General features: G+C 44.2%; 3 protein-coding genes across 9 annotated transcripts; 2 read left to right on the forward strand and 1 right to left on the reverse strand.

Moving 5' to 3' along the window:
• The first annotated feature begins 2,111 nt into the window (after positions 1-2,111).
• LOC115391811 (caprin-1-like) lies at positions 2,112-12,347 on the forward strand. 7 transcript variants are annotated; one of them, XM_030096166.1, is made up of 18 exons: positions 2,112-2,257; positions 3,378-3,542; positions 3,709-3,771; positions 3,861-3,947; positions 4,023-4,261; positions 5,039-5,121; positions 6,232-6,417; positions 6,508-6,560; positions 6,656-6,739; positions 7,814-7,993; positions 8,084-8,192; positions 8,275-8,342; positions 8,423-8,515; positions 8,670-8,819; positions 10,201-10,354; positions 10,469-10,648; positions 11,578-11,684; positions 11,798-12,347. In XM_030096166.1, the coding sequence occupies exons 2-18, from the start codon at positions 3,378-3,380 to the stop codon at positions 11,882-11,884; spliced, it is 2,088 nt and encodes a 695-aa protein (XP_029952026.1). In that variant the 5' UTR covers positions 2,112-2,257; the 3' UTR covers positions 11,885-12,347. The 7 variants fall into 7 exon arrangements, with proteins under 7 accessions (XP_029952026.1, XP_029952027.1, XP_029952028.1 ...); XM_030096167.1 differs by having other exon boundaries at positions 8,673-8,819; XM_030096168.1 differs by having other exon boundaries at positions 8,281-8,342.
• A 2,080-nt stretch (positions 12,348-14,427) lies between these two features.
• Positions 14,428-21,133, forward strand: LOC115391809 (RNA cytidine acetyltransferase-like). The gene is made up of 28 exons (XM_030096164.1): positions 14,428-14,632; positions 14,722-14,813; positions 15,399-15,570; positions 15,657-15,779; positions 15,858-15,919; positions 16,005-16,119; positions 16,610-16,717; positions 16,798-16,931; positions 17,016-17,109; positions 17,185-17,283; positions 17,377-17,513; positions 17,685-17,809; positions 17,885-18,035; positions 18,153-18,249; positions 18,339-18,455; positions 18,548-18,649; positions 18,738-18,812; positions 18,984-19,100; positions 19,199-19,332; positions 19,408-19,456; positions 19,528-19,624; positions 19,701-19,808; positions 19,894-20,066; positions 20,148-20,267; positions 20,355-20,453; positions 20,588-20,661; positions 20,750-20,830; positions 20,912-21,133. The coding sequence occupies exons 1-28, from the start codon at positions 14,519-14,521 to the stop codon at positions 21,051-21,053; spliced, it is 3,111 nt and encodes a 1,036-aa protein (XP_029952024.1). The 5' UTR covers positions 14,428-14,518; the 3' UTR covers positions 21,054-21,133.
• Positions 21,134-21,145: 12 nt separating this feature from the next.
• LOC115391819 (adenosine deaminase-like protein) lies at positions 21,146-24,192 on the reverse strand. Its single transcript, XM_030096182.1, has 10 exons — positions 24,084-24,192; positions 23,828-23,958; positions 23,608-23,668; positions 23,443-23,530; positions 23,293-23,374; positions 22,956-23,082; positions 22,527-22,607; positions 22,301-22,439; positions 22,118-22,218; positions 21,146-21,576 (listed from the first exon to the last, which is right to left on the reverse strand). The coding sequence occupies exons 1-10, from the start codon at positions 24,123-24,125 to the stop codon at positions 21,385-21,387; spliced, it is 1,044 nt and encodes a 347-aa protein (XP_029952042.1). The 5' UTR covers positions 24,126-24,192; the 3' UTR covers positions 21,146-21,384.
• Positions 24,193-24,407: the final 215 nt, after the last annotated feature.

Genomic DNA, 24,407 nt, shown 5'->3' on the forward strand with positions numbered 1-24,407 from the left:
ATGTACTCTGGTAAGACAGCTCTCAACACCACAGTGGGTGCTTGGCCAGTGCTTGAGAATGTACACAGGACTGTCCTCACTCGAGTGGGGGCACCCTGAACTCAAAACCTTGAAGTTATGTGTACTCTAGTATTGCTGACCCTGATCCTGTGACACCTAATGATTTTCTGATGAGACGGCCAGATGGTTCACCTTGAGTTGTAAACCTTGCTGATCATTTTTGGGGCCAGATTTATTTAAGAATACCACTTTAGTCTGCCCCTCAAACAAAAATAATTTTCTCCTCAAATTGGCTTGGTATCAGGCACCGTAGTCTTACTGAAGAAAATAGGACGTGTGACAAAATTTCACCAGATATGATCACATCAGATCTGATAAAGACAAGGTCTCCACTAGATCATCTATAAAGATGGTAGGTGGCCTTGCCCTCTCAAAAGGACACTAAGCCTGCCTTTTAAATTTTCATTCATCCATCCATCTTCTATCCTTTAATCCTGTGCAGGGTTACAACAGGGTCCCGCACAGGTTGCATAAGTGGCCAGACACACAGAGACAGACAACCATAAACACTCACTTTCACACTTAGAGGGAATTTCGGGTCACCAGTTAACCTCAGATGCATGTTTTTAGACTGAGGTGGGAAACCGGAGTAGACTCCAAAGAAACACAACCCAAGTCCTTCCCTGTGTTTATATTTATTCACCTTTTGTTTTGTCAATATTAATGTTGCCTTGTACAAATTATTATACATTTATTTTTACTTATTTGATATTTTGACATACTATTACTATTTATTCATATTTCACTATGGTAGATGAACTTATATAGCATTTTTTTTCCATTGCTGTGTTGAGCAATACTATGAAGAATTTCCCCATAGGATAAATAGTATATTCTACTCTACTCTATTCTATTCTGCATTCCAATGTACTGACATATTGTTTATTTAGGTATTACTATGTTGTTGTTATGACTTGCCTTCAGCAGATGTGCTATGGTCAGTGCAACCTCCAACAAATTTCTGGTAGGTAGAATGGCAGTGCTCTGGGTGCCACCCTCCACCCACCCCCTAGCAAACTGGTACTCTTGCAAATTTCATAGTTGTGGTTCTTAATTAAAATGTGGAAATGATTGGCATTGCAAAAACATTGCATTGGTGTCACTGGCCTCCCTGATCACAAATGCCTGATGACAGACAGTGCCATAGGACAGCTGTTGTTGTGCACACATTCTGTATAAGAAACCCATGGATGCAGTAGATGTCCTATTGACTTCTGGCACATGTGGCCATGTTGGATAGAGTGTCAGCACTCACAAAGAATGTCTGTGGTTACTGCAGTCTGCAATTGTTAAAAGTCATAGGATTTAAAACAGATCTCACGGTACTGCATCAAACAAAATTTGACCCATAAGATCAAACAATAATTTTGCTTGTGTGTGGCCATTTATAATGCTGTTATTGCATTTAACATCTGTTGAATGTTTGCATAGCCAGCAGATATATTAGACAGAATTAGGCTGGGTTAGCAACAGAAGCAAGCTGGGAATTTTTAAATCAAGGAAGCCATCATTAATTTATTGGAGCATGAATGTGGCTGGAGGCTATAAATTTTGAGAGTTCACCGAAGTTTGAAATATGTGAACCACAATTTATTACTTAATGTGTAAGTGTTTTACAAGCTCTAAAAGGTTCACATATTGTTTGTTAGATTTCTCTTTAGTTGTGTAAAGACTCCTTTCCTTAGTGAAGACACTGAAGGAAAAGCAAGTCCTCATCCAATATGGCGGCTGATACGTCCACCAGGGGTCCGTCGCTGAGGTCTCTGATAGATACGGGATAGCAGCCTAATCAAAGCTAATGATTGTGCAGATTTTCTGTGTAGAGGCTGGCAACAATCGTGCCTGTCCATAAATAAAATATTCTAAAAAATCAGTTACAATATTAAATGCCCGTTTTGTATATAAAATACATAATAAATATCTTTTTTCAAGTTTTAAATATGTTTTGAAGTAAAACATATTTTTTCCGCTCTTTTTCCACTGTTTATTTATTCAGGCAGATTTTGGGTAGCTAAAAACGGACCTTCGCTTTTATAAAGAGTTCCTCCGTCTTTCGAACCGTCTCAGTTGTCGGTGAGGCCGGCGGGGCGGATCCCACACTAGAGAGAAAGCGAAATTAAAGCAACACAACCAAAATAACAACTTCACCTTTCCTATATTTCGATAGCCAGCTCCCCTGTGGATTTATAGCATCAAGGTGGGTGAATGAGGGCTTGTAATGTCAAGGTAACGGCACAGCCGGCCGGCGATTGGCTAGCACGCGTTGGTGTAGCTCGAAGATGCTAAGTCAGAGATGTGTGCTAGCGGTGGTGCGGCCGGTGCTAGATACTCCGAGGTTACGCCGGCCAGCCGGACACTCCCGTTAGGGCATCACACGGTCACAGACCCGAGACCAACAGGGACAAATATAGCTTGTCTTCAGTATAGATTATATTGACGATTATAACTCGAAGCGCCCCCAAACATCTTCCCTCCAGTTCAGTCAATTGAGGCGAAAGTTAGCAGCTGCTACAGGAAAGCAGTTTAGATGCTTCATATATTTTCTGACTGGCACATCTATTGCAGTATTGTCTTATAGCTATTTTATTATGCTTTTATTTCCTATCTAATGGATAACACGATAGGTTTGGCATTTGCCTGTATTCCGTAGCGTATACTGCCACATCCCACCCCAACAGATATTTCCATGAAGTGCTATTATACCCCTTTACTTCACATCACACAGCATGACGTTACTTTGGATTAGGCCATCGCCCCTGCTGAAAGTTGATTTGAGCCCAGTGTGATGTTATCTTGAACTGACGAGAAACTGAAGCTAATATAACTTACTGTTTCTTAGTAAAGCTCGCTCAACTTTAAAAAAAAAAAAAAAAATGTGGATTTAGCTATCTATGATTTCCTGGAATAGCTTCAGTCCACTGTAATACGAGATCGGGGATTGTGTGTTGATAAGAGCTGAGTCAAGGCCACTGAGGATGAATTACTATCGAGCACAATGCTGCTATTGTTAAACATTGATCTCCGCCAATAATTATCCAAACTATGTCATGTGTATTATTTCACATGCTCTAGATCTATGCTTTATTTCAAGTAATTGTGTGTAGTCATCAACATACAGCTGACGTTATAATCTCTTTATGCTGGTGCCAGTTGCCATAATGCAGTCATAATTTGCTTCAAGTCAAATTTGTTGAGATGGTTTTGGCAGGTCTGTGCATATGCTGATGAGTAATGTTCAGTATGTCCTCTGTGTTATTGATGAAACCTTCTATTTACTGTCAGCCAACAGTTAAATCTTAACAATTTTTATTTTCCAGATGCCCTCAGCAATGAATGCAAACAGTACAGTGCAATCTGCCAGCCCAGATGTGGGATCCGCTCCAGGGTCAGTGGGCAATTTTGCACTCGGTGGACAGTCTGACGTCTTAAAGCAAGTGCTGTGTGTCATCGACAAGAAAGTTCGGAACATGGAAAAGAAAAAGGTGAGGATTCTTCTTAGGTTCCACATCTTCTAACAACTCTTTCTGACAGTTTGAAGCAGTTTATTGCTGAAGAGTCTAAATAGGCACTGATATCACGGATCTCTTTGCTTGTTGTGATAAGGCTTGAGAGTGTTCTCTTCATTTTTTTGATTTTCCTTTATTACAGAGCAAACTGGATGATTATCAAGTCAAAAAGGATAAAGGAGAGGGTCTCAACCAGGATCAGCTGGTGGGTGTACAGAAGCCTTCAATATTTTTATTATCTGTAATCCTGAAACTCTTTAACTTTGTGAAACATTGATTTCTCCACCTTATTAGGAAGCCCTTTCAAAATACCAGGAAGTCATGAATAACTTGGAATTTGCTCGAGAGTTGCAGAAGACTTTCATCGCTTTGGGACAAGATGTAAGATGACTTCATCCTCTAAATGTACCTTCAGAGTTGCCAGTCACACCAAGCACTAACATTTTTTTTCTTTAGATTCAGAAGGTGGTGAAGAAGTCTGCACGGCGGGAGCAGCTGCAGCGGGAGGAGGCAGAGCAGCGGAGGCTGAAGACGGTTCTGGAGCTGCAGTTCCTGCTGGACCGGCTGGGAGAAGACACCGTGCGGCAAGACCTGAAGCAAGGAGTCAGTGGCTCACCACTGCTAACAGATGAAGATCTTGTTGCTTTTGATGAGTTCTACAAGTTAGTTGGGCCAGACCGTGACCAAAACATCAGGTAGGATAAACAACCTACCATACCTTTCTACTTGTAACTTTTTGTCAGAATGATGAACAACCTAAAAACTCAAATTCCTCATGTTTAATCTAAATGGTTACTGGATTTCTTTCCCACTGATTAACAGCACCTAAAGTGTCTCTATGACAATGTTAGTCACGTCCATATTGGTGGTTTTGTTGAAGGACACTTTGACATATGGGGGAGTGAACACACAACCACTGACTGAGAGATGATCTGCTCTAACTGAGCCACAGCTTTGGTCTTGACTGAAGCTGGCTTTTGTTCCTCCTTCCTCTGCTCTCAATCTCCTTCTTTTAACCGGTTTGTTATGAATTTGTTCGATTGACATTTCCGTTTCTATTGTGACACCATCGATTCATTCCCACTTTATTTATGGAACGCCAAACAAAACAGTAATTTCCAGGTGCTTTTATTGAGAAAAACCCAACAATTCCACATGAGCAAGCATTAGCGACTGTGGAAAGGAAAAACTCAGAGGTGGCAGCTTTCTGCTGTTCTGGTTGGGGTGAGGTGATAGGAGAGAAAAAAAATAGACAGATAGTGGGGAGGGATTTAAACCCTGGTACAGGCGAGAATCGGGTCTACCTGTTTTAGTAGTGCAAAAAGTAATTTATTTACAGATTTTTGCACTGCCCAAGGTGTTTCTAGATTCAACACTGAAGCATAAATCACGCTGACATATATCTTTGTGACTGGAAAATGCAACACATGATTTATAAATGAAGAGTCTCAAAGTGGTGTCTCTCCACTCAGGTTGGCTGACCAATATGAAGAAGCATCCGTGCACCTTTGGGACCTGTTAGAAGGGAAAGACAAAGCGGTTGTTGGAACCACATGTAAGTCAAATTTAACTGGTTAACTATTGCAAAAAAAAATCAGTTGCCTTGAACACAAGAACTAGAACCATTTGTAATTGTAATCTTGTTTTTCTGTTCTTGCCACTTCGTGTGCCACCCATAAAATGGTTGACTTCCAATTTGGTTTCATTGATTGGTATTAAAAAACACTAATTGGAAACATGTCCCGTTTGGCAGCGAGATTACTTCTATGTAAAAGAGTTTCATTATTCAAGACAAACTGTCTTTTCTTTAAAAGCCCAGCTGGTGGTGAAAATTGTTGGCAGAACGTTTGATCAGATGCCTGTTGACACCGCAGTCGTCGGGAAGCTTCCCGTCACTTTGAGGCAGGCCATAAGTAATCTGTCACATGCAATCAAGTAATACCGCTGTTAGGTAATGAGATGGCAACAGTTCAAAACAGTACCTCCTTGTCAAAAGTCATCGTGGCCATGAGCCAGTCTTGTGTTAGTGTTGCATGTGCAGTGTGTTTTGTTAATGCAGCATGTGTGCAGTGCTGTGAAGTGAATAATCAGGGCTCGGGTATATTGGTTTACTGCATTCTCAGCGGTCTGGCCTCAAGCTTCACACTGCTGCATTCTGCTCAGGGGGCTGAGAGCTGTGGGCTTATCCTGACTCAGCAGCGAGGCAGGGTGCCAGCGGCCATGTCGCCTGTGGTTCCACCGGTCAGATCTCCGGAGCCATATCCAGATCCTGGTGATGAGAACTGGCTCAGTCTTACCCTTATTCAGATCGTCCAGTCGTCACCTTAACTGATAACTGATGACGGCAGAGTCATACCTGTGAAAGAGCGTCAGGACTGCAAACCTGAAGCACAAGACACCGAAGGAAAGAAGTGCCATGCTAACACTGGAAAGTGAGAATCTTAAATGCAGGAGTTATGTGGAGTACTGCCAGAATAAAAAAAAAAAAAGTGGCATTAAAGCTTGCGTTCTAGGTGATATCTGTTACACCTTTCTTGCACATTATTCAGTAAAATCCTTCCTTCATGTCTCAGAATTGCATTGCACTGTTATACTGAAAGTTAAATGTGTGCTTCAGTTGCTTGGCCGTTGAATAAAATGCTTCCCGTTTGGCTCCTCCTGCTAGACAAGGCACTGAGAGAGACTTTGGACCAGGTTCTGCTGAGTGGCTACTTTGACCGGATTCCATCGCACCAGAACGGAGTGTGTGAGGACGAGGAAGAGGAGGAGCCCGCCGCCGCCGCCGCCGCCGCCGCAGCAGCAGTGACTGAATCGTCAGAAGCAGAAGAGCAGACTGTTGATCCAGGTTCAGGTTGTTCGCTCAAGTCACGCTGTATAAAACTGTTATTAAAATGCTAATGTAATCAGTTGAGGAATCAGTGCTGAATTTCTCTCCTTGCAGAAACTGAAATAATTGAGGAGTTCACAGAGCCCATTTCAGTGGAAACAACAGAGGTGAGAGTAAAGGCCACATCTCTCTCTGATTAAAATCTGTTGATTCCATAAGTTTGTGCCGACGTTTTATTTTTTATTTTTTTCCCCCTTTGCAGTTCGTAAACAGACAGTTCATTCCAGACAGCACGTACAGCGGCAGCGAGAAGGAGCAGGGCGATGATTGGACCAGGGAAACGGAGGTATGCTAATTTTGAGGTGAACTTTTCTTACTCCCCGAACACCTTAAACCGTTGGATTTCAGACGAAAGTATGAAAGGATAACTGTGTCCCAACGTCCTCTACATACTGATCAACAAACAGTCCGGCCGTTGTCGTGTTTATATAATCTGCAGCAAGTTCTGTCTGTCAGTTTCCATTCTCACAGTTGTTAAAAAAAATTTAAAAAAAGAAACTTCAGCCTTAACTTTTAATGATGCTGACTCAGAAATTAAGTTCTGTTTTACAAACAATCCTCAATATTCTGAATCGTAGAATATTCAGTGTTTCTGGCTCTGTAAATGCAGACATTCAGGTACTCTGCTGTTATCTGGCCCCAGCATCTCCTGAAAGACATGCAGACCAGTTGTCTGGTATCCGGTTTGCTGATGTGAAAACAGATGAGACCTTTTCTTGGTTTTTGACAGGAGAAATACGTACAGACCGTGACTGAGCAGAGTGTTACCGATGGTTTTGACTCAGTCATGTAGTTAGCAGGAGGTGCTGGTGTCAGTGCAGGACTGTCCCGTGTATGTCATGGTGGATACAAAGTGCTGTTATTGTGGAAATAAGAGGCGGTGTCATAGGAGCAATGCTTTCTCAACAACTTCTCCGGCTTGTTGGTCGAGCAGTATGATTCTCGCTTCATGTGTGAGAGGTCCTGGGTTCAATTCCCAAATGACCTTCTTGAATTTTCAATTACTTCAACAATAAATCAAGAAAATAATCTTCCTTGAACTGAGGGGAAGATTTCTAACAGGTGCCTTGCTCCATATATGGATTGTTTTTCAGTAGAAGCTGGCAGGTGGATTTCTGACCGCCGCTCTGATATGATCTCTTATCAGAGGAGAACCGCGGTTGATTTGCACTGTAGAACACTGGCTATTTGTCTGCATGACTAGAAACAAGGTATTTGTGCAAGTGAAGGCAGCGTGGACTGTGATGTTTAATTTCAAGTAATGTGACTTGAACTGAGATTTAACAATAAGTGAAAAATTCCTCTGATTTGGTTCTTGTAGCGCATGTTTTTCATTTCTGTGTTCTCTTTCTGCACTCAGGCGGTCGCCGCGTTGCAGCAGCAGCAGCAGTCGCCTGTGCAGCCTGCAGCGCCCCCTGTGGCCTTGGAGACTCACCCCATGAATTTAGCATCTCCCGCGTCGCCCACTGACCCCCTGGTCAGGAAGCAGGTGGTGCAGGACTTGATGGCGCAGATGCAGGGAACGTATAATTTTATGCAGGTGAGGCGTTACAGCTCCAAGCCCTCCCGTTTGCTGCAGATGTTGTCGCACAGTACCGATCACTTCACTTTTTTTTTTTTTTTTTTCCAGGACTCCATGTTGGAGTTCGATGGACAGCCCATTGATCCGGCCATCGTGTCGGCGCAGCCCATGAAACCCGCTCAGAACATGGACGTACCGCAGATGGTGTGTCCTCCAGGTATGTTACATCAAAAGTGCACTCGACAGAGTTACGTCTGTCAGTGCACGCCGCGGTTAACTGACCCACTTTGTTCAAATAGTTCCAGTTCACCCTGAATCCCGGTTATCACAACCCACCTCCGTTCCTGTCCAGCCTGAGCCCACACAAGTGAGTGCTGCATAGAGACAAACTTAATTCAGGCCGAGTTTCTCTGGTTGTGTTTAATTATTGCTCTCACCCATTTTCAGGTCCCCATCGTCTCCCCAACACCGCCCCCGATGTATCAGACTTCACACACGCCAGACCCCCGACCCTCAACAGAATCCATCGACCCCATCCAGGTAAAACACGCCGCAGCTCAGGAAAACAACAACTTGTATTCAAAAGGTCTTTCACCCTGTTTTTACTGCCTGCCGGTAATCCATTTCAGTACACAACACGTTGTGTTAGTCTGGTAGAGTGCGTCTTAAATCGCATCCTCCTCCTCCTCTGTAGCAGACGTCAATGTCCTTATCGACGGAGCAGCCGCCGCCTTCTGCAGCCCTCCCCCCCGCCTCCCAGACGCAGGTTTTCCAGCCCGTTTCCAAAGCTCCTCACAGCGGCGGCATCAACGTCAACGCAGCACCATTCCAGTCGATGCAGACAGTAAGGCCCTCACTCATTACATCCACAGTTACAGCTCAGTGTTATGAAACAAGACCGTGTTCTTTCTGATCAAATACACAACATATAAAAAGTAAGGCTGTCCAAACAAATGCCTAAATATCTTGTTCATGAAAAAAAATTCACATAAAAATAGCAGGAGTGCATCGAGTGGAAAATATCCAACGTTTGATTAAGTCAGACCAAAATAACGGCAGACTTTCTCACTGATGTAACTTCAGCTGAATTTAATAAGTGAGTGAATTATTAGACTCGCAGCGCTGACCGGTCAGCTCATGTGTCACAGCAGCGATGTGGGAGGCTGCTAAAAGAACCACCAGAGGCCTCGTATCAAGTAACCACTTATTTCTTTATTATTATCATCATCATTATTATTGTTGTTGTTCTGAGCTGTAGTATCAGGGTGGTGTTGGTGCTCGGGGCTTTCATTGGCCTTGCCGGATGCCAACAGATCTGCCCACACAAACTGCACGAAAGAGCACGACAGGTTTATGAAAGCTATAAAAAAAGACAAGTGGATCGCTACGAACTGCAGGCCAACATGAGCGTTTGCTACTGAAAATGGATTGTTTTGAATTTTAAGGCGAGCTTCTCAAGAATTACATTAGCTGCTGTTCATCAAGTGATCTGAAAGTAACCTTCAGAATAAAATGACTGCATTACAGAATAACTTTTGCATATAACTATGTGATTGATTATAAAATAGCCATGTCATCAGTTTGGTGCATTTCATCACCATCAGACAGCTCCATACTTCAATTTTGAAAAATCCGCATTTAATAGATTGAAGTGCTGTAAAGCATCTTTAAGCAAAGCTGTTGAAATGTTTACAGATCAGGTTGTGGTATATGTTTAAAAACAAAAAAATTAAGTCCCTGCTTGAGATTCAGATGACAGCTCTGTCTGTTTCTCTCTCTCTGCCTGCTCTTGTCTTTGCTTGGTAGCCACACACAATGTTTTCTTCATATTTTTCATGTAAACATGACTCAAAAACAATCTGCCAGTCCTGATGCCGATGTGTTTTCCAGCCTGCATCTGTGAAGCATTGCGTGCGCTGGTCTGGAGTGCTGTAGCATCGAGAGCTGTCATGCAGCTCTGCAGATGTTGTGCTGCATCCTGGACCGGGATCAAAGCCCGTCATGCAGATGAATCTAGCCGTTTGCCTCCCTGCCAGAGTCCAGACTAGATTGACTGATTAGAAGCTTCTTGTTTAGACCTGAAGTGCTCTGGCGTCAGATGGCATTTATCTGGGCACGAAGTGGAAGAATCCAGAGAATAGTGGGTGAAAGACGTCGCCTAATGAGCCCGTGACCTTTCCTCCACTTTCAGCTTCACCACAATGCGGCCTTTGTTCGTCCCTCAGGTGTTCAACCTTAATGCCCCCGTCCCACCGGCTAATGAGCCCGAGGCTTTGAACCAGGCCAGCCAGTACCAAAACAGCTACAACCAGGCCTTCAGCAGCCCGTCGCAGCATCCCGTGGAGCAGCCGGAGCTGCCGTCAGAGCAGCTGCAGTCTGGTGGGCATCACAGGACACACTGTGTCCACGTCCCCTCCCTTTGATGTTCTCTCGTTTTAAGGCCTGGAAATTGACTGGAGTGTGTTTTGGGCTATCTAATCCTGTGTCTTTTAGTCGTCGGTGCCTTCCATTCGCAAGAGCAGTCAGGAGGCCATCAGCAGGCCTCCCAGCAGGGCCCGGGCTTCGGCAGGCAAGCTCAGTCCTTCTACAACAGCAGAGGCATGTCTCGAGGCGGACCGCGCAACGCCAGGGGAATAATGAACGGTTACAGAGGCTCGTCCAACGGATTCAGAGGTACGTGACGGTTTGAAGGTTTTAGCTTAAATTTTTATTCAGATAAAACGGGAACTCTTGACAGAAGATGTGGAAGTGTTTGATTTTCAATATCTGGTACATGAATTGGCTGCAAAACTGCAACTAAGCATTTTATGACTGTTATAGAGAATCAGTCAAAGTCCAGTTAACATTTTAAAAAATATCATTAAACTGTAAAATGTACACTGTGGCATGAATTGTCTGCTCTTTACCAGATCTACAGTTGTTTTTGTTTTTAATGCTGACAGCTTTCACTGCTTCGAGCAGTCGCTTGTTCTTCTCTCATTTCTTACTTCACTGACAGACACTATAATTTGGTCTCTCAGGACAATGCGAGTTGCTGATTAACTGCTGCCACCAGCAGTTAGTGATTTCAGTACCGTGTAAAAGTGAGCGACGAACAACTCCAGCATTTTGAAACGAGTACAGAGTGTAGCGGTGTTAACAAACACACTGTCTGATTGAATATCCTTCAACATTTCATGATATGATGTTTTCTTTAACTGGTGTTTGTTTGTTTTTCCTTTTTATTTGAGTTTCTGTCTCCATCTGCTGTAAACTTTAGTCAAAAATCTCCTTTACAGCTTTAATATCTATCAGTGAACAGAACTTATTAGAGTCTAGAAATAAATGAAGACCCTGAAAATAGTGATAATTAATTGTCAATAATAAAGTGGGTTTAGTTTTCCTTCATGCAGACAGTAGCTGTGTGTGTACAAAGGAAGAGGCGGGTGTCTTGACAAAGAAGCAGCCTATTACCTAATTTTAAGACTTGCTCCATGTACCATGGATTTTGACGCTCAGTGGTTTAGTTTTGAAAGCTGTAGTCTAGCACATCTTGTTATTTCTACATGAGTTCCATGTTTCTACGAGTCTTGAGTTAAATTTGTTGTCCTGATTCTCTTTAGGTGGCTATGATGGCTATCGACCCCCCTTTGCCAACACTCCAAACTCTGGGTATGGACAGACTCAGTTCAGCACGCCTCGGGATTACTCCAACGGGAATTATCAGAGGGTAAGGGAGAAACACTCACTGAGCTCTCTGACTTTGTTGATCGGGTCTTTGCAGTGTGTTTGGGTGATTTATTAAAAAAAAAAAATCTGTTTTCCTTTATTTCATCTATGAAGGATGGTTACCAACAAAACTACAAGCGTGGAGCCGGCCAGGGACCGAGAGGAGTTTCGAGAGGCAGCACTCAAGCGATGCGATCTTGAGAAGGCCTTTCATGATGACGACTGTGACTGATTTAATTTTGCACCACACTGAAAACTCAAATTCAAAAACGCATTTTCCCCAGCTCACTCACGCTCTCTTTTATTTGTTCTTCATCAGTGGTACTTCTCCTGTCTCTCGATCAAAGTAATGCCTGCTTTGATATTTGGAAATGTTGAAACATTAAAAGTTCAAAACACAAGCAAAGCTGTAAATCCAATCATTGATTTACAAGGAGCCCTGTGTTTCAATACTCCTGTAAACTTGAAAGATTTCATAAGTTATTTTTTTGTATGGAAAAAAATGCACCTGCCACTGCTGGTCCAATCCTTGGGAGTTTTACCCCCTTTCTCAGTTTTTTTCTGTCATTTTGGTTCAAACAATCGTTTTCGGTTCACTGAGCTCCAGTTTTCTTGTTTGTAAATTGATGTTGCTTCGAAAGTTTCAGTAAAGTTGTGTTGCATACCTGTGCTTCAGCTCTGAGTTGTTTTTGCGACACATTTACTTTGAAGTCACTCACTGGGTCACTGGCTCAGCCGCCCTGAGCAGCTGTAGGCCGGGTGTGAGCATTTTGGTTTTGCATTTCTTGTGTTTTTTTTAGGGGTGGGACTCGATTAAAAAAATTAATCTAATTAATTAGGGCCTTTGTAATTAATTAATCTCAATTAATCGCATATCGATATTTGACCCGAGATCAGTGAGAACCTTTCTTTTTCAAATGAATTTTGGTATAGTGAATCAATATAGTGATACATGAGCTTAAGCAACAAAACGCTGTTCATTTTTTCAGCAAGGAAGGAGGAATTTAACCAAGACAAATAAACCAATACACACTGATTAGTGCAACTTTTGTTGGGCTGGGCGAGGGTCCTTGAAGTAGTCGGAGTGACGTCCTCTTCAACTCTAGCTGTATGCCAGGCTTGCGTGTTGGTCGCTGCTGCGACATGCTTAGCATTCAGTTGATATAGCAGGCTCGATGTGCTGCGATGGTATGCAAATTCTTTGCTGCACAATGTGCATACAGCTTTGGTTTTATCCACGCTGCCATCCGCTGGCTTTTTAAATCTAAATTTTCTGTGCATGAGACCAAGTAGTGCGCTGTTGTCAGGAGCAGTGTTGCCAACTCCCCAGTAAGGAAAGTCACTATTGGCTGTCCTAAAAGTCGCCAGAAGTCGCTAGATGAGGTCGTTACCTAATTTGCAATTTGCATGTAATTGTAATGGACGCTGTAGGAGAGAGGAATAACGTCATGGGAGAAGCAAAATGTGAGTTAAAAAAAACACCCTAAATATGTTTAGAACTACAAATGAATTTTCTTCTGTTTATTCTTGGTTTGTCAGCAAGTGAGCAGTGGCGTATTTGTGCACACGCGATTCATTTGAAGTGTGGAGGAGTGGTGTGGGTCTCCTCTCTGCTCTGACTGCAGCAGGGAGCGCTGTGTGAGACTGGCCGCCTGTGAGTGCTTTGGGACGGGGGAGGGACTCACGCAGCACCCGCAGCTCATTGAGGACAACAGCTGCAGAACGAGACGTCCTGTCACGTCTCCAGAGCACCAGAAAAAGTCGCTAAATTTGTTGCTAGTCGCTTTTGACAAAAAAAGTCGCCAGGAGGCTTTGGAAAGTCGCCAGATTTAACGAGAAACTCACCAAGTCGGGAGCTGTTCCGTTGTTGTGTCACAGCGAAATATGTCCGGGTGAAACTCGTCCGGTGACAAACGTTCCGCGACAATTTGCGATAATTTTTTTATCGCGTTAAAATTTCTGTAATTAATTAATCGTAACTAACGCGTTAAAGTCACAGCCTTAGTTTTTTTTAAACGCATCTCTATGGATGTCTCTTGTTTTCAGCGAATAAATGCAATCATCCGTCTCTGTCTGCTATACTACTTTATTAACACTTCACTGCTGTGTGTCAGTCAGCTTCCTTCCACTGTTAGCCGAGGTCAACTGAGGTATTACTGACAGTTTAGGATTACTAGTTAACCTCACATTAAGGTTTTGGACTGTGGGAAGTGATTCAAGTACCTGGGTGGGGGGGTGGGACACCAAGACCTGCACAATGCAGTATGTGTAAATGCAGACAGAAAAGCCTGGAGCCTCGTGATGGGAGCAGAGTATTACAATTAGGCAGGTTTTTTTTTTTCTTTATGGTTGAAACATCCTCCATATGATTCCAACCATTAGGGGTCACTTTCTGACAAGGTTCAGTGAAGAGGTGCAAAGTCTCACCAGCCAGAAAAACACGTGTTCTATCCGAATGTCAAACAGCACCACCTCGTGTCCAGTCATTCCAACTACATTGAACTGGGCGGTAAAACAGTTAGTCACACTTTTATTTATTTTAAATGTTAACGCTTTCATTAAACATTATTTTTGACCACCTTGTTGCTGCAGTGTTTTTCTGGCCTTAATAATGCTTTTGGTAAATTCACAAAATAGATTTTTCAAGTCATTTTTCAGATGCGTCGCACAGTAGTGACGTCACGGAGGGGTCCTCCATGAACTGCAGTCTCCACGTGAGCGTATCAACAGCGTGATGGCTGCGGTGTAAACTCACCTGAGCCCAGTTCGTGAGATTTTTTTGCAGAAACTTTGAACCGAGACCTCTGACAGTCGTGGAATCAGTAACGGAACACGATGGCTACCGTGCGCAAGAAAGTCGACAACCGGATCCGAGTCCAGATCGAGAATGGAGTCGCTCTGAAGCATCGCTCCATGTTTGTGGTGGTGGGAGATCGCGGGAGAGACCAGGTAATTTGTCTCTCTGTGCTGATGCAGAGCATTATGGTCAGTGTTGGGTCGTCTCTGCATTCAGACGTGTCGCCCTGTGTGTGCTGAAGGTGGTCATCCTGCATCACATGCTGTCTAAAGCCGCCGTGAAGGCGAGACCCTCTGTGCTGTGGTGCTACAAGAAAGACCTGGGATTCAGCAGGTGAGCCGAAAACATCTCACATCCATACGACCCGAAGCACGGTTTAAAATATGTACTTATAGTATAAGTAGATCTATTCTTCCCTCTCTCATTTCGTTTGTTTTTAATTGACAGCCTCAGACATGTCTCCTAGGTCATCTGATCAATCATCAATGTTATATTAATAATAATAATGATAATACATAGTGCCTTACAGGACAGCTTGGATCACTCTACACAGTGTACATGATAAAATAGTGGAATTAGGTGGGATTTAGTGTCAGGGATTAAGGTTACAGATGTTGGGTGGTAGTGAGTTCACTGCCAATTTTTTGTCTAATATTGTTTATTTGATGTGTAGAGGGCATGGACTACACTGATCGGATTGTCCTGCATGTTTTAGCTGTTTTAGTTTAAAAAAACAAAAAAAAAACTGTTTCTTGAGAAGCACATCTCTGTGAATATCACATTCCCAAAATACAAAAAGGAGAAAATCCAGATATTTGTGTCAGAAGTGAGATTAATTAATTAACAGGAGTTACCACCCCAAAGTTTTGAATTGTTTGTCAAGAAAAGTGGAAAAGCTGTCAAATGTGTTTGAAACAGCAATCGAAAGAAGCGCATGAAGCAGCTCCAGAAGAAAATCAAGACGGGAACGCTAAATCTCAATCAGGACGACCCATTCGAACTTTTTGTGGCAGCAACTAACATCCGCTACTGTTACTACAACGAGACGCACAAGATCCTGGGAAACACGTTCGGCATGTGTGTCTTACAGGTGAGTCTTCAGTCTGATTAATGCTTACTGGGGATTGTAAATGTAGTTTTTAAGCTCTTTTTTCTGTTGCTCGATGTGTCACTCAGGACTTCGAAGCGCTCACTCCAAACCTTTTGGCGAGAACCGTAGAAACGGTGGAAGGAGGAGGCATCGTGGTCATTCTGCTGAGAACCATGAACTCTCTGAAGCAGCTGTACACCATGACCATGGTGAGCTGTTCTTCCACTGTTCATCCACACGTCGGGTCGGCCCGTCAGTGACGTGACCTTTGACCGGTTTTCTTCCAGGACGTGCACTCTCGCTACAGGACGGAGGCTCATCAGGATGTGGTTGGACGCTTTAATGAGAGGTGAGGCTTCCTGACAATATTTGACCAATGGAATGAAAATTTTATTGTGTTTTTTCCTCTTATTTATGAATTAATTTGTTTGCAGGTTCATTCTGTCTCTGGCGTCGTGCAAAAACTGTGTGGTTATTGACGACCAGCTGAACATCCTGCCGCTCTCCAGCAACATGGCAAACATCAAGCCGGTGCCCCCCAAGACTCAGGTAACCTGCCTCACACTGGAAGCGCTTTTATCAGTTGACTCAGTTTTGTGATTGAATATTAGTTTGCATGAAATATCAAGCAAAGTCAAGAGAATTTATTTGAAGAGGCTTTTAGTTAAAAACAAAAAAAATTCAAACCTTACTGTGTACAGATGACAATTTAGGTTCTGAGTAAAATTGAATGTTTTTTTTTTTTTTTTTTCCACTTTTCGGATATTTTACAGCCAAAGAAAAAATAAAAACCTGAAAAAATAAAATCTGAAAAAAATAAATAAATAAAATAAAACAGAATCTGAAAATGTTAAAATATTTAAACAAATTATGATTGGCCTCTTTTAACAAAGGTCTTTTTTTAATCATGATTCTCATCTCTAAAGAGGAATGATTTTTTCTGGATATGGTCTGATGGGTGGTGGGTACATATTCTCAGCTTGCCTGTTGGCTCATTCGTTTCCTCTTTTTCTCTCGCCCTCCCCCTCCATGCCTCCAGGAGGACGGCTTGTCTCCTCGGGAGCAGGAGCTGAAGGATTTGAAGGAGTCCCTTCAGGACACCCAGCCTGTGGGGGTGTTGGTGGACTGCTGCAGGACCATGGATCAGGTCCGGGTCTTTCAAATCATACAGACACTCTGCGCTGACCCCTGCTAGCTCTCATTTTAAACTGCGCTGTTGTCCTGCAGGCGAAGGCCGTGTTGAAGTTTATTGAAGCGATTTCAGAGAAGACCCTGAGGAGCACGGTCGCTCTGACCGCCGCCCGCGGTCGAGGAAAGTCTGCTGCTCTTGGCCTGGCGGTCGCTGGAGCTGTGGCTTTTGGGTAAAAGCTGGTTTTATACACCATAAATCATCTGGTTTAAGCCTTTTCTGCTGTCATCACCATAGTCTGATGTGTTTTTTGTAGTTACTCCAACATCTTTGTAACCTCGCCGAGTCCAGACAACCTTCACACCATGTTCGAGTTCATCTTCAAAGGCTTTGACTCCCTGGACTACCAGGTAGGCCATGTCGGCCTCTCGCCCTCGCCGCTGGCAGCATGTCCGTGCACTTCATCCTCCTGTCTGTGTTCTTAGGAGCACCTGGACTACGAGATCATCCAGTCTTTGAATCCAGAGTTCAACAAAGCTGTGGTGCGGGTGAACATCTTCAAAGAGCACCGGCAGACCATCCAGGTGCTCCATTTCCTCCGCATCTTTTCCAGTGAATAAATGAAGGACGGAACGTGTTGGTCTGACCTCTGACCTCTGTGTGACTGCGACCGGCAGTACATCCACCCAGGCGACGCCGTCAAGCTGGGACAGGCCGAGCTGCTGGTGATCGACGAGGCCGCCGCCATTCCTCTTCCTCTGGTGAAGAACCTGCTGGGGCCGTACCTGGTCTTTATGGCCTCCACCATCAACGGGTCAGTAAGAAGACACGATGGCCGTTTGATCTGATACTGAATCGATTGTCGAGAAACGCGGGATGACTAGAAAATCTTACTGAAAATGTTCCATTAACGCACTAGTTGTGTGATCAGTGGTTTGAGAATAAAGCTGTTTGCATCCTGCTTTGCTTTTCCTCTTCTCCGCAGCTACGAAGGAACCGGACGCTCGCTGTCCCTCAAACTGATCCAGCAGCTGAGGCAGCAGAGTGCCGACAGTCAGCAGAGCCTGTCAGCGGAGAACAAAACCACCAACACCGCCCGGCTGGCGGCAGGTGTGTGTCCTCTGCCTCACTTGTATTGTGTGTGTCCAGCGTGTCTCTGCGGTCTGACCGTCCCTCCTCCCGCAGCTCGCTCCCTCCACGAGGTTTCCCTGCACGAGTCCATCCGGTACGCCCCGGGAGACGCGGTGGAGAAGTGGCTGAATGAGCTGCTGTGTCTGGACTGTCTCAGCATTCCCAGGCTGGTTTCTGGCTGCCCGCTGCCGCAGACGTGCGACCTGTATCCTTCGTTTAATTCAACACATTAAGATCAGCTTGTTATCGTGGCATCTGCTGTGTTCAGTGTGACTTCTTGGTTGTGAATATGGATATGTCGTCTTTAACTGGCGCCCTTCAGATATTACGTGAACAGAGACACGCTGTTCTGCTACCACAAAGCTTCAGAGGCGTTCCTGCAGCGCCTCATGGCTCTCTATGTGGCGTCGCACTACAAGGTGAGATTCACTCCATCTGCTTCTGCTTCGTCTTCCCGTCGGTCTGCTTTCTTTACTGACTCCATGTTTGTTTGTTTTTCTGGCTCCAGAATTCGCCCAGCGACCTTCAGATGCTGTCCGACGCTCCGGCCCATCACCTCTTCTGCCTCCTGCCGCCCGTTCCCCCCACACAGAACTCGCTGCCCGAGGTCCTCGCCGTGATTCAGGTAATCTAATTTGCTCCATCGCTGAGGAGTTTGACATTATATGTAACTTATATTCCATATTAGGTTGTATTTATGGTTTTACGGGTCCTCAGGTGTGTCTTGAGGGTGAAATATCAAGACAATCCATCCTGAACAGCCTGTCCAGAGGGAAGAAGGCGTCAGGTGATCTGATTCCCTGGACCGTGTCAGAACAGGTATTGAACTGTCACACACACTGGGACAGAAAAAAAACGCAGCTCTTCACGCTTTACTGGGTGATGATCAATCCTGCTTTCATCACAGTTTCAAGACCCAGAGTTCGGAGGCCTTTCTGGAGGCAGGGTGGTGCGAATAGCCGTCAATCCGGACTACCAGGGGGTAAGAACAGGAGGCTTTTCCCTCCATGTTTCTGAATTACGTGACATATTAAATACAGTGTAGCCACTGCCTGCTCTACGTTGTGGTTCAGCTTAAAATACATCTGATGTCTATTTATCATCTGAACTCCGCTGCTCTTTCCCGAGCCTTGACTCTGAATGCGTCCCACAGATGGGTTACGGCTCCCGAGCTCTCCAGCTGCTGCAGATGTACTACGAGGGCAAGTTTCCCGCCACGGACGAGAGCACAGGCTCAACCCAGCAGGAGATCACCTCTGTCAGCAGTGAGGTGAGACATCACAGCGTTTAACGTCTGAGACGCATTATTTCCTCTCTTGAGCTCCAGATAGAACAAAAACTGTGACACTGACTGAATTTCCCGCGCAGGCCGTCATTCTGCTGGAGGAGGTGATCACTCCTCGCAAAGAGCTTCCTCCTCTGCTGCTGAAGCTGAGCGAGCGGAGAGCAGAGAGGCTGGACTATTTAGGAGTCTCCTACGGCCTCACGCCACCGCTCCTCAGGTCAGATGAGCACAAAGAAGGATGAGGAAGTCGGTTTCAAATCTCAAATATTAAAAATGGTTTCCATCTCTACAGGTTCTGGAAGAAAGCCGGATTCACTCCAGTCTACTTGAGACAGACTCCTGTAAGTACATGCTGTGTTTCTGCTTTGTCCTGTGCTGCAGTCTGGCTGTAACTCGGTGTGGTTGTACCTAGAACGACCTGACGGGGGAGCACTCCTGCGTGATGCTGAAGGAGCTGAATGCGGATGAAGGGTCGGAGCAGGGTCAGTGGCTGTCCGCCTTCTGGAAAGGTGAGCTCCGTTACTCTCCTGCAGCCGAGTAATCTTCCCACATCCCTCCTGAATAGTCTTTATTATCTCCCCTCAGATTTCCGCCGGCGCTTCCTGTCTCTGCTCTCCTACCAGTTCAGCAGCTTCCATCCCAGCCTGGCGCTCAACATTTTACAGAACAAGAAGTCCAAGGAGGACTCGAGCAGTAAGACCCAAACCTAACCTCACTTCTTAATATAAAACACAAAAACCAGGCTGAAAACAAAACGACCCGTCTCCCGTCTGGACAGCTCTCAGCAGCGCGGAGCTGGCAGGACACTTCAGCCCGTACGACCTCAAGCGTCTGGAGCTGTACTCCAGGAGCATGGTGGACTACCACCTCATCATGGACCTGATCCCTGCCGTGGCGCGCATGTTCTTCCTCAAGCAGCTCGGGGACGTCTCCCTCTCCGCAGCGCAGTGTGTACGTTTCCGCCAAACTGGGTGTGTGCGTGTGTGTGTGTGTTCATTGCAGTTGACGCTGACCAGCCCTGTTCTACTGCAGGCTCTGCTGCTGGGAATCGGACTGCAGCACAAATCGGTGGAGCAGCTGGAGAAGGAGATCGAGCTCCCGAGCTCGCAGCTCATGGGCCTCTTCAACCGTCTCATCCGCAAATTTGTGCAGGTGAGTCGGCGGCGGCACGACGCGGCGGCACGATGCGGCGGAACGCCAGCAACGCTCACGCCTCGGTGTTTTCACCTTGTCTGTCAGGTTTACACAAACATCCAGGAGAAAGCCATCGAGGCGCAGATGGTCACCGCCAGAGACGTGACCATGGAGCCGACCATCAGCAGCCTGCAAGAAGACCTGGTACAGTTAATGCCAGATATTTTTTCAGTTTTATATTTTTAGAGTAAACATTTCTCTTGTTATTGGCATTTTGGGAATGAAGGTTTCTTTGACAGCTGTGATCTTGAAGCTACTCATCGGTTTGCTGATTTCAGAATGAAGCGGCGAAGGAGTTTGAGGAGAAGCACAAACAGGATGTAGAGAAAGTGAAAGAAATGCACCTGGATGAGTGAGTGTAAACCGCAGTGGGGGGCTTGTTCAGGATCACCGTTTTTGTGAACCAGCGTAGAATCAGTGGATTTTGTTTCGTAATTCAGGTACAGGATTCGAGGAGACGACGAGGAGTGGGACCAGGCATTGAAAAAAGGCGGGAACACGTCTATTATCAGCATCAAAAGGTATCCAGTAGTGTCCAGGAGCTTTTGCAGAACGAAATAAAATGCCATTGAAATTTATTCCTGACGTCGTTTTGCCAACAGCGAGAAGAAGAGGAAGTGGGAAGGAGGAAATGTAGCAAGCAACGGGGCGCCGCAGCAGGGGAAGCTGAAAAAGAAGGACAAGCAGCTTGGAAAATTCAAGAACAAGGACAAACAAGGCAAATTTGGAAAGCATCTACGTTGATGGGAATACATGTGTCTCAGAGATATGTGAATATTTTTGGACTGACGTACAGACACTGAAAATCATCCAGAAGATCGTTTGTCCTTTTTTCCTTTTTTTATTCACTGATATTCTTTTTAACTCGTCTCAAAACACACTGGTATTATTTCCTGGTCCATTGTTTTTTTTTCCCTGTAACCAGTGTAAGAAACACTGCACAAACATGATAAAGCAGTATAAATAACACACATCAGCTGAGTTCACTAAATAAAAGAACCCGTCTGCAATTATTCCTATAAAAACCTGAAAACTTGAGGTATTTGATTGTCATATTGATAAATATATGAACCGGTCACTTGAACAGCCGAGGGTGTAAATCGTTCCACTTCTGTTTGAGCTGCTGCTTCACCGCCTCCGGCGCGAAGATACAGTCTATGGCCTGCTGGGAGAGCTTCCACACGTCCGCACGGCTCAGGCCGAAGGTGGAAGCTGCCAGCTGGTATTCCTGAGACAAGTCTGTGCAAAAGACGCCTTTATCGTCAGTCTGCAAGGAGACAAAGAGCACAAGTCAGTCACTCACAGAACTCGCATGTTTTCACTTGTGTTAAAGGATATTATTAGTGGAAACAGTTACATTTGAATCATAAAGAAGAGGTATTATTAAGAGAACAGAAATTCTTTAGAGAACAGTTCTTTAAATTTTCAAGTTTCTTCCTAAATTTACTGGACACTATAAATATCAATCTTTCATCACAGGAATCGATCCTGAACAGATACTGTACTGATGAGTGAAATGAAAACGGTTCATGTCCTGTAAATTACATGGAGATTTTTGGGTTTGAATTATTCTGGGAAGAGGGCACGTTAAAACAGTATTATATCAATTTTTAAGTACATCTATTCTTTCAGTGTTTGAATAATTGTAAATCCTTTACAAAAAAACAATCAGGTCTGTAACTTTGCCTTCAGTAAACTGGTTATAGTTATTGGCACACATACATTTTGCATCCTATTCATTTAAAAATAAAAACATTCAGACAACTTTCTTTTTGAAAAGCTTTTTTGCTATGAGAGAGAAAACTTACACAAAGGACACTCGGGTGTCCTAACTGGTACCAGTATTTGAAGTGATGATCGGAGTAACGCGCCACAGTGCTCCCTTTGACGTTGGATGTCAGGCAGAGTTCTACAAAACGACACAGATCCAAACATCTCTCAGTATTCTTCACACCACAATGAAAATATGTGTGGTTTGGCCCGAGTATTACCCAGCGGGATGTTGTGCTTCACCACTTTGTCAACCAGACTCTGAGATCCGCCAACTGCAGGATGTAAGAAGGTCCCATGTCCAATTCTGTCAGGTGGAAGATTTAACAGCAGATCTGTTTCCTCCAGCTGAGATGGAACCTGCGACAGTTTTCTTTTTAATGACACAGAGCGCACACATAATATGATAGAAGCTAATCAACAGGAATACAGTTGTCACGCTCATACTTCTGAAAGATGCAATGACAACTTCAGTCCAGAGTTTTTGGCTCTCTGAAGGGCAGGAAGTAGGTCTTTCCCATGGCCCACCTAAAAAGGAAGGGAGGAGATACAACAACTAAATAAAGATGGAAGACTCAAATACATTTACATCTAGTATCAAGTAGTTGAAATTTGAAATTGAAATTCATGATTCATGCCTTCGTAAATGACTAAAAGGCGGGTTCAATAAGCAACAGCATATTGTTGCAAATGTAGCAGCCAAAAGAACACAAAAAGATATCCTTGGATGAGTGGGACCTAATGTAAACACAGCTTTACTGAAAAGGTTGTAAAATAACATAAAAAAAACAATAAAATTCAGATTCAAAGTAAAACCAGACTGACAAGCCACGTGTTATATTTGGCTTTTACAACTCAGCCCCAAAGCCGACAAACCGTTGGATCTCCGCTGAGGTCGAGTCCGACCACCAAACCATCAGATGACAGCATGAACTCTTCGGCCAGCCTCACAGTCTCCATGGCAACCTCAGTCCCATTCCTGCGATCAATCGCCACCAGAAACCTTCAGGACAGATAAAATTATTAAAATCTCCACATACATAAACACCTTTAAAACGCAAAGCTAACAATCTGCTTTCGCATAAAGATACTCCAAAAATAAAATCCTCTGTACTAAACATTACTTTTTATAGATGTGTACAACTGGGGCTTTATTTCAATCAAGCTACATTTCTATATTTGATAAAGTTGCAGGAACAGGAAACATCATTACCTGACATCAATGTCCACTCCTTCATTTTTACACTGTTGGATTGCACTGATGACAGTTTCAACATAACTCTTCTTTGTCAGTCCTAAAAAAAAAACCAAATGTAACCACCAGGTGAAACAATGTGTCCATGCTCCACACTGATATCCTTACGAGTTTCTTTCTCTTCCCTTGGCGTACTTCTCAGCTCCAAATACTTGACACCATCAGCTGCAAACTCTCTAATTACATCTGTGGCGACCTGAGAAGAAAAGCTGACAGCTGTCGCTGGTATTCAGAGGAGAGAGCGGGATTAAAGAGAGCATCGCTCGCTCTCACCATCAGGATATCTTCCTCCGTGTCCACCAGCTTGTGAATGACCTTGAAGACCTCAAAGCACCTGTGAACATGCTCTGATAATGTTGATCCAGTCAATAATGTGGCGTAGTCACAATATCTACTCATCCTTCATTAAGAAATCTTATCAACAAATGTAACGATAGATATCAGTTTTATTTGATTTTTATGACATTTTGAATGACAGTTATAAAAAACACACTCATCCAGAGTCCTCAGCTGGCCTTTTCCGATCGCGGTCATGCTGTGCTCGATGTTGAGATGCGGTTTTCTGCTGATGAGTTTCTCGATGGTTTGAAAGCTGACCGAGCCGTTCAGGTGAGCGTGAAGCTCCTGCGACAAGCGAAATGCTGACGTTAGCATTCAGCCAGCACAAAACAGAAACTGTTCCGTAACAAACTCTTTTAAAAATCAACTTTTCCGGTGAGCATATAGTTGGAGGTTTAGTTTGGACTCACCACTTTCGGCAGCTCGCGATAAAAGGCGACGTCGTTGTCCATCTAAAAGCGACAGTGATCCCTAGACAGAGGAACTGTAATCTGCCTTCCTCCTGCTTTTGTTTTCAGGATGTGTTTCCTTGTAGCACCACCGGGTGCAACAAGAATATCAGTCCCTCTACCGCACAAGACCTAGACCCCTCACTTAAGGTTCCGCTTTTGATGTCGTGCGAAAGAAAGCAGCTTTTGGGTGACAATAGAAAAGAAAAATGTACAAAAAAGTGTGTGCCTTTCCCAAAAAATACTAAAGAAATAGAAAAAAAAAAGTTTTTGACTTTTAATGAG

The sequence above is a fragment of the Salarias fasciatus genome, chromosome 7, assembly GCF_902148845.1.
Source record: "Salarias fasciatus chromosome 7, fSalaFa1.1, whole genome shotgun sequence".
Lineage (NCBI taxonomy): Eukaryota > Metazoa > Chordata > Actinopteri > Blenniiformes > Blenniidae > Salarias > Salarias fasciatus.